The sequence below is a fragment of the Rhinolophus sinicus genome, linkage group LG03 (assembly GCF_036562045.2).
Source record: "Rhinolophus sinicus isolate RSC01 linkage group LG03, ASM3656204v1, whole genome shotgun sequence".
NCBI lineage: Eukaryota > Metazoa > Chordata > Mammalia > Chiroptera > Rhinolophidae > Rhinolophus > Rhinolophus sinicus.
Genome location: NC_133753.1, coordinates 102,336,400 through 102,353,292, shown reverse-complemented (window position 1 = coordinate 102,353,292; position 16,893 = coordinate 102,336,400). Strand labels below are relative to the sequence as shown.

At 47.0% G+C, this 16,893-nt stretch overlaps 1 protein-coding gene across 3 annotated transcripts in view; it reads left to right on the top strand.

The window, feature by feature from the left end:
• BAZ1B (bromodomain adjacent to zinc finger domain 1B) overlaps window positions 1–13,053 on the top strand; it is a 68,677-nt gene extending 55,624 nt beyond the window's left edge. The window contains exons 14-20 of one of the 3 annotated variants that reach the window (XM_019754962.2): window positions 3,526–3,673; window positions 4,801–4,948; window positions 6,761–6,876; window positions 9,197–9,342; window positions 10,507–10,610; window positions 10,901–11,273; window positions 11,740–11,879. In XM_019754962.2, the coding sequence (XP_019610521.2) occupies window positions 3,526–3,673; window positions 4,801–4,948; window positions 6,761–6,876; window positions 9,197–9,342; window positions 10,507–10,610; window positions 10,901–11,258 (1,020 nt within the window). In that variant the 3' untranslated portion in view covers window positions 11,259–11,273; window positions 11,740–11,879. Of the gene's footprint in view, window positions 1–3,525; window positions 3,674–4,800; window positions 4,949–6,760; window positions 6,877–9,196; window positions 9,343–10,506; window positions 10,611–10,900 lie in introns of all 3 variants that reach the window. The other 2 variants (XM_019754961.2, XM_019754960.2) reach the window with 2 other exon arrangements.
• Window positions 13,054–16,893: the final 3,840 nt, after the last annotated feature.

Below are 16,893 nucleotides of genomic sequence, written 5' to 3'. Positions count from 1 at the left end.
CCAACAGCATTGGATTGGGGATAAATTGGACCTAAATTGCTGTGAGACCTTGGACAAGCTTTATTTCCATGAACTATAAGCGAACGTTACATGCATGTTCATAGCTAAAAAATGGAAATGACCCAGATGTCCATCAACTGATTGATGGATAAACAAAATGTGATATATCCACACAACGGATATTCAGCAGTTAAAATTGAATGAAGTATTGTTACATGCTGTGATGTGGATGAACCTAGAAAATATTATACTCATAAAAGCATCCAGTCACAAAGGCTACTATTATATGAAATGTCCAGAATAGGCAATTCTATAGACAAAAAACAGATTAGCAGTTGCCTAGGGCTGGGGAAGTGGTGGGTTAGGGTAGGGAATGGGGAATGACTGTTAACGGGTACAAGGCTTCTTTTTGGAGTGGTGAAAATGTTCTAAAATTAAGATTATGTTGATAGTTACACAAGTCTGTAAATATATGAAAAACCATTGACTGTACACTTTACAAAGTAAACTTGTTAATATAAATTTTATTTTAATCAGTGTTTTTAAAATGAGGTTAAGTTTATTTCCAAGATCTTTTCCAGTTCTTTTTTATTTCATTGAGGCCAGATGAGCTATCGAGTACCCAGATTTATAATTTATCGGAAATAACTTCAGGAAGTAAAAAGCAGTACTGGGTTGGGTGCTGGTGACTGTTTCCTGAATACTTGTGTGCATCTGACTGTCCACTAGAGGACAGCAAAGTCCATTTTACCCATTCCCTGCCTTTTCTCACTAGCACTCGTTTTAAGAACTGAGCCTAAAATCTTAAATTTATATCCCATTGATGAGATTTGGGTTGTTATTACAATAAGAGCCTATGGTTCCACACGTTAGCTCGATTGTATCGGGAAAACGATCAGTGTGGCAGCTGTCATAGTGGACCTCACGTTTTACTGAGCTCTAAAGAGGGAAGGAAGGAGATTGTGCTGTATTTCGAAGGCAGATGTTGAAATATCTGCAGTTGGAGGTTTGAGTAAGGAATGAGTCAGTTTCCACGACAACTTTAGCAGCCTCTTAAATAGATTATTTTGGTGTGTTTATATTATCCTTGTTGTTCAAGATTTATACCTGCAAGTCTCTCTCTGGTTCTCTATTTCTGTAGGAAAGAAAGGACAGCTTTAGTTTCTCTCCCTCAGCCCTCACACCACAGCTTCAGATGTTGCTCACTATCTTTGTCCCTCAGTAGCTCTGTTTTAAAGACTCTAGCCTTTCCTGTAGGAGGAAGGCTATATTACTGATCACACCTCTCTGCCTAGGGCAGGGCAGTGGGATCCAGCAGTTCGCTAGCGCTGAGTAACTGAGTTAGGAAGTAGCAGGGGTTGCTCATCATGACTGAGTTGGCACTATGACGCCCACAAGGTTGATGATACTGAGACAACCCAGTCTCTCAGCTTCTGGTGAATTGCCTGAAGAAGCTCTACCTTGTCCATCTCTGTTGTATTTTCTGACTCTTTGAGAATTATATCCCCCATATTATATTTGCTTACGTGGATGCTCACCTGATCATTTAGGCAGGAAGTGCTTTGAAACATCAAAACACCACCTTTTGACTAATAAAACAGTAATACAATGAAATGAATTATCCCAAATGGCATTTCTGTTCCGCCTTAGAATGCATATTTTTTAGGAGAGAGGGTTGTGTTTATCAACAAAATTCTATATTTTCCACCATCTTATGTTTTGCTTGGCTGTTTCTAAATTATTTTTCATTTTCTGATGATGGGAGGAGGCAATGCAGGTTATACTGAAAGTACCTACCCAGAATGAAGTCAAGCATCCCTGGGACTTTAGCATTTTTACTTTAAGTTGGAAGTGGTGCTAAAGGGGGATATTTTGTATCAGTACTTAATACTTTTTGTTTTTAATTGGGGAATATTGGGGAAGTGTGTTTTTCCGGGACTCATCAGCTTCCGAGTCAACTCATTTTTCTCCCCCTGCCCCCTTCTGCCGTATCCCCCACCCCACTCCGGTTCAAGCCATTTTTTCTGTCTAGTTGTGTAGGACTCAGCTCTCTGGCCCATGCTGGGGTTATGAGCCTTGCGCTCCCCACTCCCCGGTAGCTCTCTTCAGTTCTCCCCGGCTGCCGGCAGCTCACGCTGGCCACCGTCTGCTCCTGGCGGCCCATGGTAGCTCACGGCAGCCCAGCTCCAGGGAGAGCCATTGTTCACAATCTTAGCTGTAGAGGGCGCAGCCCACTAGCCCATGTGGGAATCGAACTGGCGACCTTGGAGTTATGAGCACTGCGCTCCAACTAACTGAACCAGCCAGCCGCCAGTACTTAATACTTTTTTCTTAAGTATTTAAAATATATTTTAATGAGAATGTTTTCTCACCATGTTTAAATAAAAATGATTTGCATGTTTTAATCTGAAACTGCTCTGGATTAGGACTTAATTGTGTCCTGGTCTATGGGGCTTAGATGCCAGCACACTTACCTCCCAGCTCTCCAGTGGCGCCTGTGACCCTTGTTCTCCTCTGTTGGGCATCCTTGTGACACCCTCAGGGGCTTCTTAACAAATGTTCAACCATTTCAGTTTTGCATCCACTGGAGGGATGTAAACTTGAGGAATATGTGCTTTTCTAATCCAAGCATCTTTTATTACATCTTTTTCCCAATGTGGACGTCTTTTTGTATTTTTTATTGTGGTAACTATGCAGTTTATGAGGGTGCTATGGATCCCCACCATATTTTTCATGATCTGCAGGTGAAGGCTGAAACGCTTGATCTGGAATTCTTGAGTTGGTAAATTTGTGACGAATCCAGTCTGTACATACGAGAGACTCCATACCTTTCGTCAGTTTGTAGTGTGCCCGGGGCTTCTCAACCACTGCGTGCAAAATCCCCGCCATGAGTGTGGTGACTGTTCTCTGTAGAAGCAGCGATTACTAAATGTTGTTCAGCTGAACTTACCTGCCGACCAGTACTTAATATTAGGCTGGTGCAAAAGTAATTGTGATTAAAAGGTTAAAAATAATTGCAAAAACCGCAATTACTTTTGCACCAACCTAATACTGTTTAAGGGTTGTAGAATGCTCTATAGATATTATTTATTATTTCTAGGCCCTGTAATCTCTGACTGGCACATACTAGTGTAGAAACTGATAATCTTTTTAATAACCAAAGTTTTATTAGCTCTGCGACATTGTTGCATACTAGCATTTACGCAATACAAGTGTTCCTGCTTTTAAATGACACTGAATCTTTAAGTGGTTTTCATTAGAAGAGACCTATCTTTAGTCATTTCCCCCACTTTAATTCTTTGTGTGACCTTTGGTAAGTTTTTTTAACCCTTCAGAACCTTGATTTCTTCTGTAAGATAAATGAGTTAGACTAGAGGGTCTCTAGGAGGTAAATGTACTTGGAATTCTCTGGTATCTTTACCTATTCCTAGTCCTCTCTCCGTGTGTGCTCTGTCAGCACTATATGAAAAATCCACGTCTTTGAGGTCATTGTAGTAATGCTGGCCTGATTTGGTCTCTGTTTAGGTTGCATCTGCTCTGGAAAAATGGAAGACAGCCATCCGTGAAGCTCAGACTTTTTCCAGAATGCATGTTCTACTTGGGATGCTTGATGCCTGTATCAAGTGGGATATGTCAGCAGAAAATGCTAGATGCAAAGTTTGTCGGAAGAAAGGTATATTTAGGTCAAAGTTGCTTATCGGAGTGTATTAGGGACTGGGACCTCCATTTCCCAGATCTTTTCTCCCCTAAAAAATTGTGTGCACAGCTTTTAAATGTGGGGGGACGGATTTTACCTTCTGGGCTATGAAATGCTAGTCTTTGAAATCCCATGCCAGCAAATCATAGTAGGCCCTTTGTTACTCAATTTTGACTAGAAAACAATGGCAGTTGGTTTCTCTAATCTTTTCATTTTCTAGAGGGAACAAAATTACTAAAACATTCTAACTTACCATCTCTGAATTTTAGTCATCTGTGAAGTAAGGGGGCTGCCAGCAGAGGGCAGTGTTTGTACACGGAATCCTCAGGTTTGGGCAGACACGCAGGGTGTTCTGTAGAGCAAAGAATTTGGGACTCATACCTATGGACTCTGACGGCTCTCAGCATTAGAGTCTCAAATTCTTTGCTCTACAGAATATCCTGCGTGTCTGCCCAAACCTGAGGATTCCGTGTACAAACACTGAGTCCATAGGTATAAAAGAAACGTGATGGCTAAAAGCCTCCCTCAGTGATTTGGCTCTCCAGTGGCTAAAGTTATCTTGTGAATTAGGTTAGAACTTAATTCCCAAGGATGAGAAAACCTATGTAAAATCATTCAGTTGCTCTAAAAATTGATGATAGTTGGAGAGGGGAAATGACCATGTTAAGTTGGTTCAGTGCATTTTCAAATGTAGGCAGTGTTTTAAGAGAACCGTATCAGGTATGAGTTGGGAAGTGCTTACGGGGTCCAGGAGGAGGAAGGGCAGAAAACATAATCCTTCTTGGGGGGTTCGTCTCTTAGTGGGAGAGGAGCAGCAACATTTCCTGCTGTCACTTGGGTTTTGCTACCTCTTAGTGTTTGGTGCCCTGTCCTAGCCCTGGGTAGATTTGGAGACAGAAATTAGAAGCCCTGAGCCCTAAATTACCTACAGCCTGATTTGTGCTATATTTCTTTTCAGAAAACGACTGCAGTTTTAAAAAAAGGGTTAGCACTGTACTAGAATGTTTGTTCTTCCATGGTGTTGAGGGTGAATGGTCCTTTCTTACAACTCCTTGACTGTTGCCATTCTCCCGACAGTGCTGTACAGTTTTATCTCCTTGCAGGTGAGGATGACAAACTGATCTTGTGTGACGAGTGTAATAAAGCCTTCCACCTGTTTTGTCTGAGGCCGGCCCTCTATGAAGTACCAGATGGTGAGTGGCAGTGCCCAGCTTGCCAGCCTGCTACTGCCAGGCGCAACTCCCGTGGCAGGTGAGAATTGCTTCTTTTAAAAGCAAATAAATGTATAAGTAGCTGTTATAATTAAGCTTCAGTTATTCGTACTGAATGATTCTAAGGAGCTTTAAGTTCATCTTTTGGGTAAAGAGCCTAATCATTCTAAGGTATTACAATAGGAGCTCAAAGGGCTCTGAGGTAATTTTAGATTAATGTTGACATTTCTAGTTTTCACTGCCAGCCAGTTCTCTGTCTTGAACCATACCTTCTAAAATAACAATATATCTCCCTCTGCCTTTGGCTTCCACTTTGCCCCCTTCTTAATTTGTGATTACTTCTGCAGCCGCCCATTGCTAAAAGCCCTGAAATTCATGACCTTCGTTACCCAGGCCTAGGATGTTCCTTCTTTATCATGATGAGAACGTGGGCATCACCTTGCACATCTTCACCCTCATCGTCCAGTCATTTATTTGCCAGGTGTTGTCAAGTCAGTGTCCAGATGTCTCATGAGTCATGTCCCCTGCTGTCCATTTTCCAAGGTCACTGTTGTCACTTGGCCCTCCTACATCTCTCACCTGGGCTTCCCAACTCCTTACCTCATACCTTTCCCTTTCCAGCTTTTGTGGTGATACCAGAAGGGTTTACATACAGCAGAGAGCTGCTTATGTCACTTTACTATTCAAAAACATCAATCTTTCCGTTGTCTCTAAAGTCAAGTCCAAACTCCCTAGCCTAACTTGAGACTCTGGTACAATACTGGCGTGTGTTTTTATGAGCCCTCATTCCCATATTTGTGTGTTCATTGCAGACTGTTCATTGTGTATCCTTGCTTCTTGTGCTTTCCTCCCAACTGGGAATATTCCGTCTTCCCAGAACTGCCCCCTGGGCAAACCGCCCATGGCCTATGGAAAATTTCACTGCTCTTTTGAAATATCCTTACGTCCTTAGAATTAATTGTTCTTCCTCTGTGTTCCCTCTGAGTTTTCGAGCTCTAAAACAGTATTTTGGTACATCTTGCCTTTATGATTAGTTTTGTACGTGACCGTCTTCCCATGAGATTGTAAGTGCCCTGAAAGTAGAGGCAATGCTTTGTTCTTCACCCTAAACCCAATTAGGACAAACACAGGGCCTTGTAATGAGGAGGCGCCTAATATTTGCCAAGTTAATAACTGTTGTTCTCCATGTTGAAATTTGAGGTTGTAAAAAGGTGGCTTACAGGCACTCTGGCTCGGTCTCTGAAAAGGCAGAGTTGTTTGATCCTGACCCCCCCCCCCCCCCCCCGGCAGTATTAGTTGGTTATTTCTCAGTCCACTCCAGCTACACTTAGAGATGAGGCTACTGTGAGATGGGGCTTTGGACCAGCTGTTCTGAGCCGGGATTACCACTGCTTTGATGTTCTGGTCATCGGCAAGCTGTTTCAGCTCCTGGAAGGGGGCCATCAAGGTGGAGTAACACCTGTCTGGGCTTTCATGCTTTCAGTCCACCTCAGAGTTGGGACACATTTTAATACCTGAAATGTTACATTATCTGGCTGTTTTTATGAGATAAAAGGAATAGAGTTTTGTGTTGTTTGATGTGGGGGAGGGGAGGATTGCATTTTGGTCTTGATTGATGTTACCATTGGTGTCTTAATCCAAAGCACTGGGCCTGGTGGCGGAGGCATGCTGTTGAAGCTAGGTTTTCATTTTGGTTCCTGTGTCCTGGACTAGATTCAGGTTCCCTCCCCCACCATCAAATCTGTCTAGTCTGCAAAGAAGAAAAAGTTGCTGGTATCCCTGTGGGACTTGATCCCCTTAGAAACACTTTGACCTAGAACCATGTTCTGGACATGCTTTTTCCACCTCACAGGAATTACACTGAGGAGTCTGCCTCTGAGGACAGTGAAGATGATGAGAGCGATGAAGAAGAAGAGGAGGAGGAAGAGGAGGAGGAGGAAGAAGATTATGAGGTGGCTGGTCTGCGATGTAAGTATTATGTATTCAGTTTGCCTTCGAAGTTAACCCTATAGCCTTTTAAGCTGACTTGGGAAGACTGGGGGCTGGTAGTAGATACTCAGCGTTGTCATCAGGCCATCTTTTCCCACGTGTTGTGGCTGTTGGGGTGACTCTGTCGTCATGGTTTTCAAAGGGTTTATAAGATGCCCTTTAACCATCTTCCCGGTAGGAGGTTGGATAGCTTGGTCATAAGGACATCAATTTATGGCAGATCCATTTATTCCAAAAATTAGTGGAATTCAAGTTTCCAAGTTTGTTATGTGATGAGCCTGCTAGTTCTGACCCCCTCAGTGTCTGAGGACAATGGGTAAAGAAGGTCTAAGCCCATTGCTACCTCCTTACCGTTCTTTTGGCCTCTGGTGTAGTGCTGCTCGCAGAGGAGTTATTTTTCCTCTGGTCACAGTGATTTTCTCTTCCCTGTAGTGTGCAGGGCTATAGCTTTACTTGTTTGAAAAATGAAAACTGGGTTTCCATAGTTTAGGCCTAAAGCTGTTATGAAGGTTCAGATCTGTTTCACACGAGGTGCCAGTAGGGAGAGTAAAAGGCCTTATTTCTGTTCACCGCATTGACTCTTATTCTCTCATGTTTATGTTTCATGAGTCTTTGAGAGTCTTGTCATTTTCATGGTTAAACCTAAAGTTCTGCAATCTATCCTTTTCAACAGCTTGCCTCTTTCCAAAATATACCATTTTTTGTAGGTTAGTAGAAAAGAGACCACAGGTCAAGATTTTGATGAGCTTTTGAAGAGATGGTACAATTCCCAAGATGATAGCACTTGAGCGATCGGACTTGATATAAGGAGAGGATGTTTGGCATAACCAGTCTCTTACTGCAGTGGTGCTGCCAGACCTGAGGGCTTTGGACTTGCACACTTGCTCCCACCTGCCCAATCCTCAGGCTTTTAATTTGGGACACCTCAGTTTCTCCCATTCCTATTAGGCTCCTTTTGTTTGTTCACTAGGCGTGTTTTCCAGGTATCCAGGGGAAGGAGACAAGCAGTCATTAACCCTGCATTACAGAGGCTGGCATCTGCTGGCCCAGAGTTGTGATTTGGATGCAGGTTTATCTGGGAACAGATTCTGAATATTGCAATGTGCTGATTTTGTTTATTTTCAAACTAGTTTGCTTTCCACTTCTGAGTTGTTACTCTCTTTCCAAGGAATTATTTCCTTTCCAGATTTTGAGGATTTTATCTGCCAAAAGGATGTAGGAAGGTATTTGTTTGGTACTTTAGAGCTTTTTGCCTGCTCTGCCTTTTAGGTCACCAAAGATGTGGTTCTGGTGCAACTCAAGTTCCTGGGTTAGTGGCTGTCCCTAGCACCCCAAGTTTCATCCTTGGCATCAGCTTCTTACTCATTCTTCCTAGTCTGGTCTTGAGCTAGAGACCCTAAAATAGCCAATGAAGGGTTATCATGGTCCAGAAGAAGGATGTAAAACATTGTTTATTGACTCGTTGTATCATTGCCTCTGTATATCCCCTATCTCTGTCCAAATGTCACCTCCCCAGTTTGCAGAGAAAATTAGTGGAGAAACTTTGAGCTAATCCTTATGGAGCATTGCTTCCTAAGGACATACTGAGGAAATGCTGGTTTGTCTGACAGTGAGCACCTGTTACAAACCTGAGTCACAAGTAGTCTTGGGTGACGTGGTGTTCTTTATTCTCTCCTTGGGGATCCTGGGCAGAGTGCTTAGGGAAGTGGCCTAGCCAACTGTCTACGCTTTTCAGACGTGTAAGAAAGCAGGACTGGGGCTACCCCTAAATTGGATTCAAGGAGGAAGACTTCGCATAAGTGTTTCCCATAAGTTATCAGCTTTTCTCTGAGAAGACTGATGGCGAGTTTAGGATAACTCTGGGAACTATGAAACACGATCTCTTCTACAGTCAAATCCCATTTCACATGTAAATACACTGCACTCTCTTAGGCTGAGCTTAGGCTGTAGGAATTCCAGGCAGACCTGCAGCAAATGGCCTGTCCTCCTGAGTGAGTTACTTTACAATTGACTCCTTCAGGGGCCTCATTCCCGGGAGTAACTGAACGGGGTGGGGCCAGAGGATAGAAGTACCCTTCTGAAGAGACTTAAGAGGTCTTTGGCAGTTGATGAAAGGCATCCATTCTTCATTGACACTGGTGCCTTCAAAGTGTCCTGATAGGTAAGGCCGGAGAGAGAGCAAAGAGCACCCAGAACCCAAGGAAGCCATTGCTCTGCTTGTCAGGTTGTCTCCCCATTCTACAGACACGCTCCCGTCATCCTCAGTTGTTCTGCTCTTAGTTTGTATTTTTTATTTCAGTGAGACCTCGAAAGACTGTCCGGGGCAAGCAGGGGGTCATCCCCCCTGTGGCAAGGCCAGGCCGACGACCAGGTAAGAAGCCGCACCCTACCAGGAGGTCTCGGCCGAAGGCACCACCTGTGGACGACACCGAGGTTGATGAGCTGGTAAGAATTACTTCTCATCCTACCTCTAATGTTTCTGCTCCTGACCCCCACTCCAGCACTAGGAATTCATTGGGCAACAGGTGGGAGCCTTTCCCTCTCCTCCTGCCTCCCTCCCTTGGGCGGCTGATGGGTGGGCCTGCAGGCAGACGGGCAGCAGGCCCTCCAGGAACAACTATGTCCGGCATCCCCTGCTGTAGCCTGCAAACATTGCGTCCTCCAGTTTAACAGGCAGCCTGCGACTTGTGAAGGGGTTTAAAATAGTACCCATGTGTCTCCATTGGCCCAGAAGGGCTGGGTCTCCATCGTGGGAATGCCAGCAATGCTGGAGCCTCACTTACTCTCGGGGCTTTTGCTGACAGTTGTTATGGGAGGGCCATTACCCTCCCCTCTGCTCTTCAGCCAATGTGATTTTAGCGGTTTTGCTTTAGATTTCATTCCAGCTTTAAAGAACAAAAAGAGGTTCTTGAAAACTTGCTTGTTTTGACAGATCAAATTGGCAATGAGTGAGTTGGGGGCATCAAGTCAGCCAGTAGGGAGCTCAGAGGCCTTTGGAGATGCTCCCTGCCCAGCCCAAGCCCTTTGACTCCGTGGCCCCACTGCTCTGAGACGCGGCCTGTGAGGGCTGCTGGAAGGGATGCCCACTCCCTTTCTCCTTAGCCACTTGGCTCCCACATGCCTGCGGCAGGAGAGCCCAGGAAGGGAACTGCCTCTTGCTTTTCTTCTCTGAGACTCCTGCCCCCACAAAATTGGCTGCTAGTGGTCCCCATAACCCATCTGGCTTTCTGCAGTTGCTTGTACATAACCCTCCACAGTGTTAACTATAATCCCAAGTCCATCTGCTCTCAGTGGGCCAGCGTCCTGTTGACAGTGGCCCTCTCTAGCTGACCTCTGGCAGGACTGCTGTAATACGGCAACTGCTGCCTGCCCCCTGCTTCTCTGATCACCATCCACCAGGGAGGAGGCAAGGGGGCTGATGGGAAGATGCCCACTCCTCGCTGAGAGGGCTCCCTGACTGAGAGGCAGATGATTTTGATTGTCTCGGTTCCAAGAAAATGGTTGAACTCAGATTTCTCTTTTTTTAAGCAGATGTACACATTTTCTGCCCTATTCACTCTTCTTCTCTTGGACCTGTAATAATAGCATGTCTTCTTCCTTGGACACCAGGTGCTTCAGACCAAGCGGAGCTCCCGGAGGCAAAGCCTGGAGTTGCAGAAGTGTGAAGAGGTCCTCAACAGGATTGTGAAGTACCGCTTCAGCTGGCCCTTCAGGTGAGTGAGCCTTGTGTTTTCACGCACCTGGGAGTCGCAGCTGGCTGAGGGAGTGTCAGCTGAAGCCCTAGGAACCAGCCCGATCCCTTCCTTTCAGGACATGTCTCAGTGACGGGATTAGCATTCCAAACCTGTAGAGACAGCTCTTAGTACCAGGCGAATTCATCGTCCCTGTGCCTGCCTGTTGGCTGAGGTCAGCAGGGTTGTGCCACCGGCTGGTGGTTTGATAACCAGGTTTCTGTCCGTTGTATTCAAGGCTGTGCTGATACCTCCGTTCGGTTTCTCCGCAGGGAGCCTGTGACCAGAGATGAGGCTGAGGATTACTACGACGTGATCGCCCACCCCATGGACTTCCAGACGATGCAGAACAAATGTTCCTGCGGGAGCTACCGCTCTGTGCAGGAGTTTCTTACTGACATGAAGCAAGTGTTTACCAACGCCGAGCTTTACAACTGCCGGGGCAGCCACGTGCTGCACTGCATGGTGAAGACAGAACAGTGTCTGGCGGCTCTGCTGCATAAACACCTCCCTGGCCACCCATATGTCCGTAGGAAACGCAAGAAGTTTCCTGAGCGGCTGGCTGAAGATGAAGGGGACAGTGAGCCAGAGCCCACTGGACAGTCCAGGGGACGAAGACAGAAGAAATAAAGAGGCGGGGCCCTGGTAAGGGAGAGGGAGCTGAGGTTGGGGGGATCCCGGGGAGAGCAAGGGAAGTGTGGCAGGAAGGCAAGAAAGGAAGATGGAGAAGAATGTGGAAGGGAGGAGATCACAGAGGCCAGAAATGCCCACCATCCCAGTCTTGTGCTGGTTTTCTAAAACTCTCCGTAGGGCCTTAATCACACAGAACTCTTGGAGAGCTCATACTGGGTTGCTGGTCTCTGCCTAGAGAGATTATGGGTAGTAGATGGCCTTAACTTTCCTTTCTTCTTTCCTAAGGTCCTTTCCACTTTGGCCACCACACCAGTGCCAAGCCCTCTGGTCTCCAGGGGAGGGATTACTGTATTACATAGAAGAATCAAGTGTGATCAGGCCAGTTGGGGAGGTGGTGGTGATTTTTTTAAATCTGTATTTATATACAGTCATGTTTCTTTAAGCCCGCGCTCTGTCTCTTCCTCCCTCTCCCTCTCAGGTGACGGGATCAGTGAGTGCCATACAGAGTTCTGTATTCACCAGCATCATGAAACAGTTGTGTTCTTTTGAGTTGATCTTGACAGAGTAAAAGGACCTGTCCTGGAGCCATTCCTGAATACCCTTTCCCTTCTTTGTGACAACTCTCTCCCCACTCCCACCCCACCTCACCCCCTCAGAAAAACATACAAAATCAAAAAAAAAAACTAAGGCACTTCACTTAGAGACTGGAGTCCTGCTTATAATCATGCATATAACCTTTACTTTGATGGATCTGGCCAGAGGGGTGTTGGAGCCCAGCCCACCCACATACCAGACAAGCTCTTAGGGGAGCAGAAGAAAAGCAGGAAGAATTGAAATGTTTAATTTTTTTAAAATTGATTTTTCTAGTTATTAAAAGTTGCTTGTTTCAGCAGTGATATTGTATAAAGAACATCTTGTAAAATATTTCTGTCATCTTGCTTTGGCACATGTACAGTACAATTTATATGATAACGTGTTTGCTTTCCTTTGCCCATCTCCCTCAGCCCATCTTCTCTCGCTCATCAGAGCAGGCAGTGGGACCTGGTGGGGGAGGGGGTGTGCCCCTGCCTGCCCTGGTGACCCTGTCCCTTCCTCCGCCTCCATCGCCTCCTCCCAGGCCTTTTCTGGCCTCAGAGTCTACTCCCAGAGAACCCAATCTGTCCGTGGTGTCAGTGGGAGGTGAGAGAGGAGGGACGGGAGGAAAAGCTCCCGCAGCCCCTTCCCACAATGACTCTAGTGTAGTAGTTACATTTAGGCAAAACTTTGTAGTCTTTTCCCTTTTATGGCCGATTTTGATAAAAATGCAAAACAGGGTTTAATTTTCTTTTCTATCAACTTTGAATTTGGAAATTTTGAGCACCTAGGTTCTTCTGTACCTATTTAAATTAAGGGAAAAGAATTCCACCAAGGGAATTGCAACTCATAGAACTTGAGAATAAAGACTCTTAATACTGAACTTCAAGGTGTGGTCCGTTTCTGCCGTCCTCCTCCTTCAAGGACTCCGGGGATTTGCTCCAGTGGCTGGTGGATAGGTTTACCGTCCCTTCCACCACAGGCGTGGTTAGCACTGACATTACAATTACATCAGCCCAGCCGCCAGCACCTTCTGCCTCTTACCCTAGAGCCAGTCTGTTCTTGTTAATAGTGAGACTCCTGTGTTCCCACTTCAGTGACACCTGAATTGTTTGTTTTTTAAATTGTCTTTAAGGAGGAAGGGCCCCATTGAGGGGTAAACTTGTAATAAATTGGAATTTCAAATAAACATTATGTACTTGTGTTTATAAAGAAGAAAGTTCTGGTGAGTCTTTTTTGTGCTCTTGGGGGTGGTAGTGGATGGTAGAGGCCGAGCACTGTTTCCCCACTGACTTGCCAACAATTGTTCTTCAGAATCAAGAGGGTCTCTGCTGACTTGGTCTTTTTCACCACAGGTCAGATCCAGCTACTTATTTCTTTGCTTCCAGGAGACATTTCTGACGCCCCGGGTATCAAAGCCCTGTCTTCAAGTTTCTCCTGGCCTTGTCTCTGTCTGAAACCCCCAAAATTTCATTTGAAACTTTTACATATTAGGGGAAAGTATTTTTTAAGGCTTCACGATGGGAATTTATGTAGTCCTTTAGTTAATTTTGGGGAAACGCCTGATATTTTAAAATACGTTTCATGAAAATTTCAAATATAACACAAAAAGAGAGTGAAAATACAATGAATTCCCATGTACTCAGCTTCAGCAATTTTACCACATAGCCAATCTTGTTTTCTTTATACCTTCTTTTTTTTTTATGCTGGGAGATTTTATAAAGTCCGAGTGGTTGATTTGAGTAGGTCACTGCTGGGTGGCAGACAGCCTGCCTGTGGAATTCAGAGGTTTTGCAGCTACTCCGTGACCCCACTTACTGAGAAGGGAAACTGCCGGTTCCTGACTGCCTGAACCAGGGACAGCATGGGAGAAAATGGGGAGACGTTTGAGGACCCTAATCCGTGGGTGTGGATTTTGCCGCGTACTTGCTGAGAAGCCTTGCTGAATGGGGGTTTCAAGCCAGGCCTGTACTGAGCACTTGGGGATTTTCAGTCCTGCAGGGGAGGAAGCAGTTTGCCCCGAGGTCAGATCAAATTTGGTCAGCCTTAAGGCTCTGGACAAGAAAGCTATACTTCCTCACAGCATTTTCTACACAATCAGTCGGACTCCCAGCCCGAATCTGCAGCCCTGTTCCTCCGGTAGATTCCTTAGGCCACACTAGGGTAGTGCCTGTCCAACTATCTCAGCCCATTCCCCAAGGTGTGACCATGGAGGAGCCGCCTAATTTTGGTTGTCTTGCAAATGAGGACAAGAGAACTTTCATTCTCGAGGTGGGTCTGAGTCATTCTGAGAACCAGTGGAGGCCTCTCCCTTGTGCTGATAACTCCTTCCTCAAACCCTGTCTCTGGGGAGGGCACAGTCAGGTGGCAGTGAGGTGGTATCTGGATTCGAAAGTCGCCACTGGGGCAGTGGGTTCTGCAACTTCCAGGAGTCAGGGTCTCCTTAGCAGGCGTGAGAAACTCAAGCCAGGTAGGAAGAGAGGGCTGCCCTCTCACTGCTTCCCTTATTACTCTGCCAGGGCCCTAAGGCCAGAGAGCAGCTACTAACCCCCCTGGGGCCTCTCCTCAAGCTGACCTCGGTCAGCATCACCCTGCTGACTCCTGTGAACTTGGAATTGTTTCCCTGGAACTGACACTGACTGAGGTAGGTCAGGGCTTAGAAGTCGTCTGAACTCAGGCCCTCCCTCCCATGCACGAGGTCAGATGTGTGGACATGAGCACACAGACCCGCTGCTCTGCACTCACGTGCTGAGCCACCAGCACCACTGAGGTGAGGGGCCGGGGGCACACAATGCACAGGTCAGCAGGTGTTGGTTTCTGAGGTAATTTTTGGGGCTCTAGAATTTTTCTTGGGGTCTGGGGAGATCCTGCTGTAGGAGTGGCTTCTCGGGACAAAACCATCCCAGGTTATAACACGTGCTATCCTCCTGGGGAGGTGGCGGTGCTGTGGAAGTCACAAAGGCTCCGCAGCCTGCCGCCCGCCTGGCTGTGTAATCTGGAGCCAGCCAAGCCCTCCACTTTAACCCATCTGTAAAGTGGGGAGAGCAAGGTGAAATGGAGGACTTCGTGAAAGGTCTTTAATGGTTTCCTTCTTCCTTTTCCTCCAGGCTCTGGGACTTTTCCATAGTGTCTTCCAGCTCTGAGAAGCCTTAACTGGCAAGGACCACCTCCCTCCTTCCCTCCTCTCCCTCCATCCCTCCCTCCCTCCCACAAGTCCTGGCTCATGCGAACCATCCCAGCCTCAAAACAGACAGAACCCCTTGGGGACCTATGTAGTCCCTTAGGAGTCCTTTAGCTTGTCCCGACTACACAGCACCCTCATCCCCTACCCCTGTCCCAGATGTGGAAGCCAGTCTGGTTTCGGCTGAGTGGGGCATAGCTAAGGACCATCTATCCCCCATACACTGACTGGCAAGGAACAGCGTAAACTGGTGTCACTTTGATGCCCACCCTCTCCTTTGCCCATATACACTTGCCTTTCTCTTCCTATCTCCGGAATCCTCTTTTTTGCTCCGGCTGCCCCAGCCCTTAGCAGCTTCAGCTCCACTCCCTGCAAACCTGACCTATAAGCCCAGCTGGGTGCAGCCACTGCCCCTCGGAACCTGGCCCGTCACCTTCAAGAGGCTTATCCTGTCTCACTCAAGGATGTAACTCTCCTCATAGGGAGAGTTACAAGGCGCTAGGGTCACTTGGTTTCACTGGTTAAATAAAGCCCTGGCACCTACAGTGTGTCCTGTGAAAAGGGAAGGATTTAGATGGGGAGGGCATTCCACGTTCAAGAAATGCAGAAGCAAAGGTGTAAGGGTTGCAAAATTCCCCCAGGGGTCAGTACTGTGCCTTGTGAGGGACAACCCTAAACCCCTCTCAGTTCCTGATGGAGTGGTCTTCTGAGAAACGGACACACACCCGTTCAGTTTTTATCTGGTTTCTTCCTTGCCCTGTGAGATGGGTGGTTGGTTCAGGGCAAGAGCTCTGGCCATAGAGGCCCTGGGTCTGAGAGCTGAGCCCCACCACTAAAGCGAACCAGTTGATCTCGAGCCTCCCCTTCATGCTAAAGTGAAGCTGGCAGTGCGCTGTGTCTTACACGCCCAGTGATCTTCACCTGCCTGCAGTCACAGTAGCCAAAGCCGAGGCCAAGATGGAGTCCTGGGGTCTGACCCCAAGCTGATGGGGGTCTCTAGGATCTGGCACACAGATACACACGGGACCTTTTCCTAACCCCCCCTCCCAAGAATATGTAAGATGCCCCAGAGGAGCCGTGCACATTCCCCTCACCGATCCCATTCTCACTGCTGCTCTCAGCACCTCAAATCTTTATCCACAGCCCTTCAGAAGCTGGGGGCCCAATTCCCACTATACTCAAAGGCCCCCATCTCCATGCCCATGTCTGCTACCAAGATGCCCTTATACCAGTCCAGCCCCATCTCTACTCCATCCAGAGACATGAGGGGGTGGGGTGCCCTGACTAGGGCCCCAAGGAGTGAGGGGGATGCACCAGCAATCTTCAAAGGCAATGAGGATGGTCAGACTCCGGCCTCAGGCCCCAGAGAGGGACAGCAGGCTGGGCTACAGGAGGCAGTGGGAGCAGGTCCTGAACCTCTGAGGGAACCTTTGAGACAAGCTGATGTCCTCATTTTCTACATAAATGAGGAAAGTGGAGTCTGAGAAAGTGAAGACTTACCCACAGCCCCCAAATAGGCTAGACTCCCAGGGCCAGAGGTGGGGGTGTCATCCCAGGAGATTCCCTGAGTATCTCAGCTGGAATACTTCCCAGTTTCACTGGGAAGCAGGAACCCAGGCCTCAGAGACAGGCAAGCCGGTTGCCAAAAGGAGCAAAGGCAGGCAAAAAGGGACACACACACACACACACACACACACACAATCTGGAACTCCTGCAAAACACAGCTGTTCCATGGGGACGTCCTGATTGGTGGGGAGCCAGAAAACGGGGGCAGGGGGATGAGCCCAGCACCCACCTCAGCTCTGCTCACAAGGGAGACTCCTACAGAGCCCCCACCCTCTAATCTTCCCCTTTCCCAGCCCAGAGAGGACTCAGGAG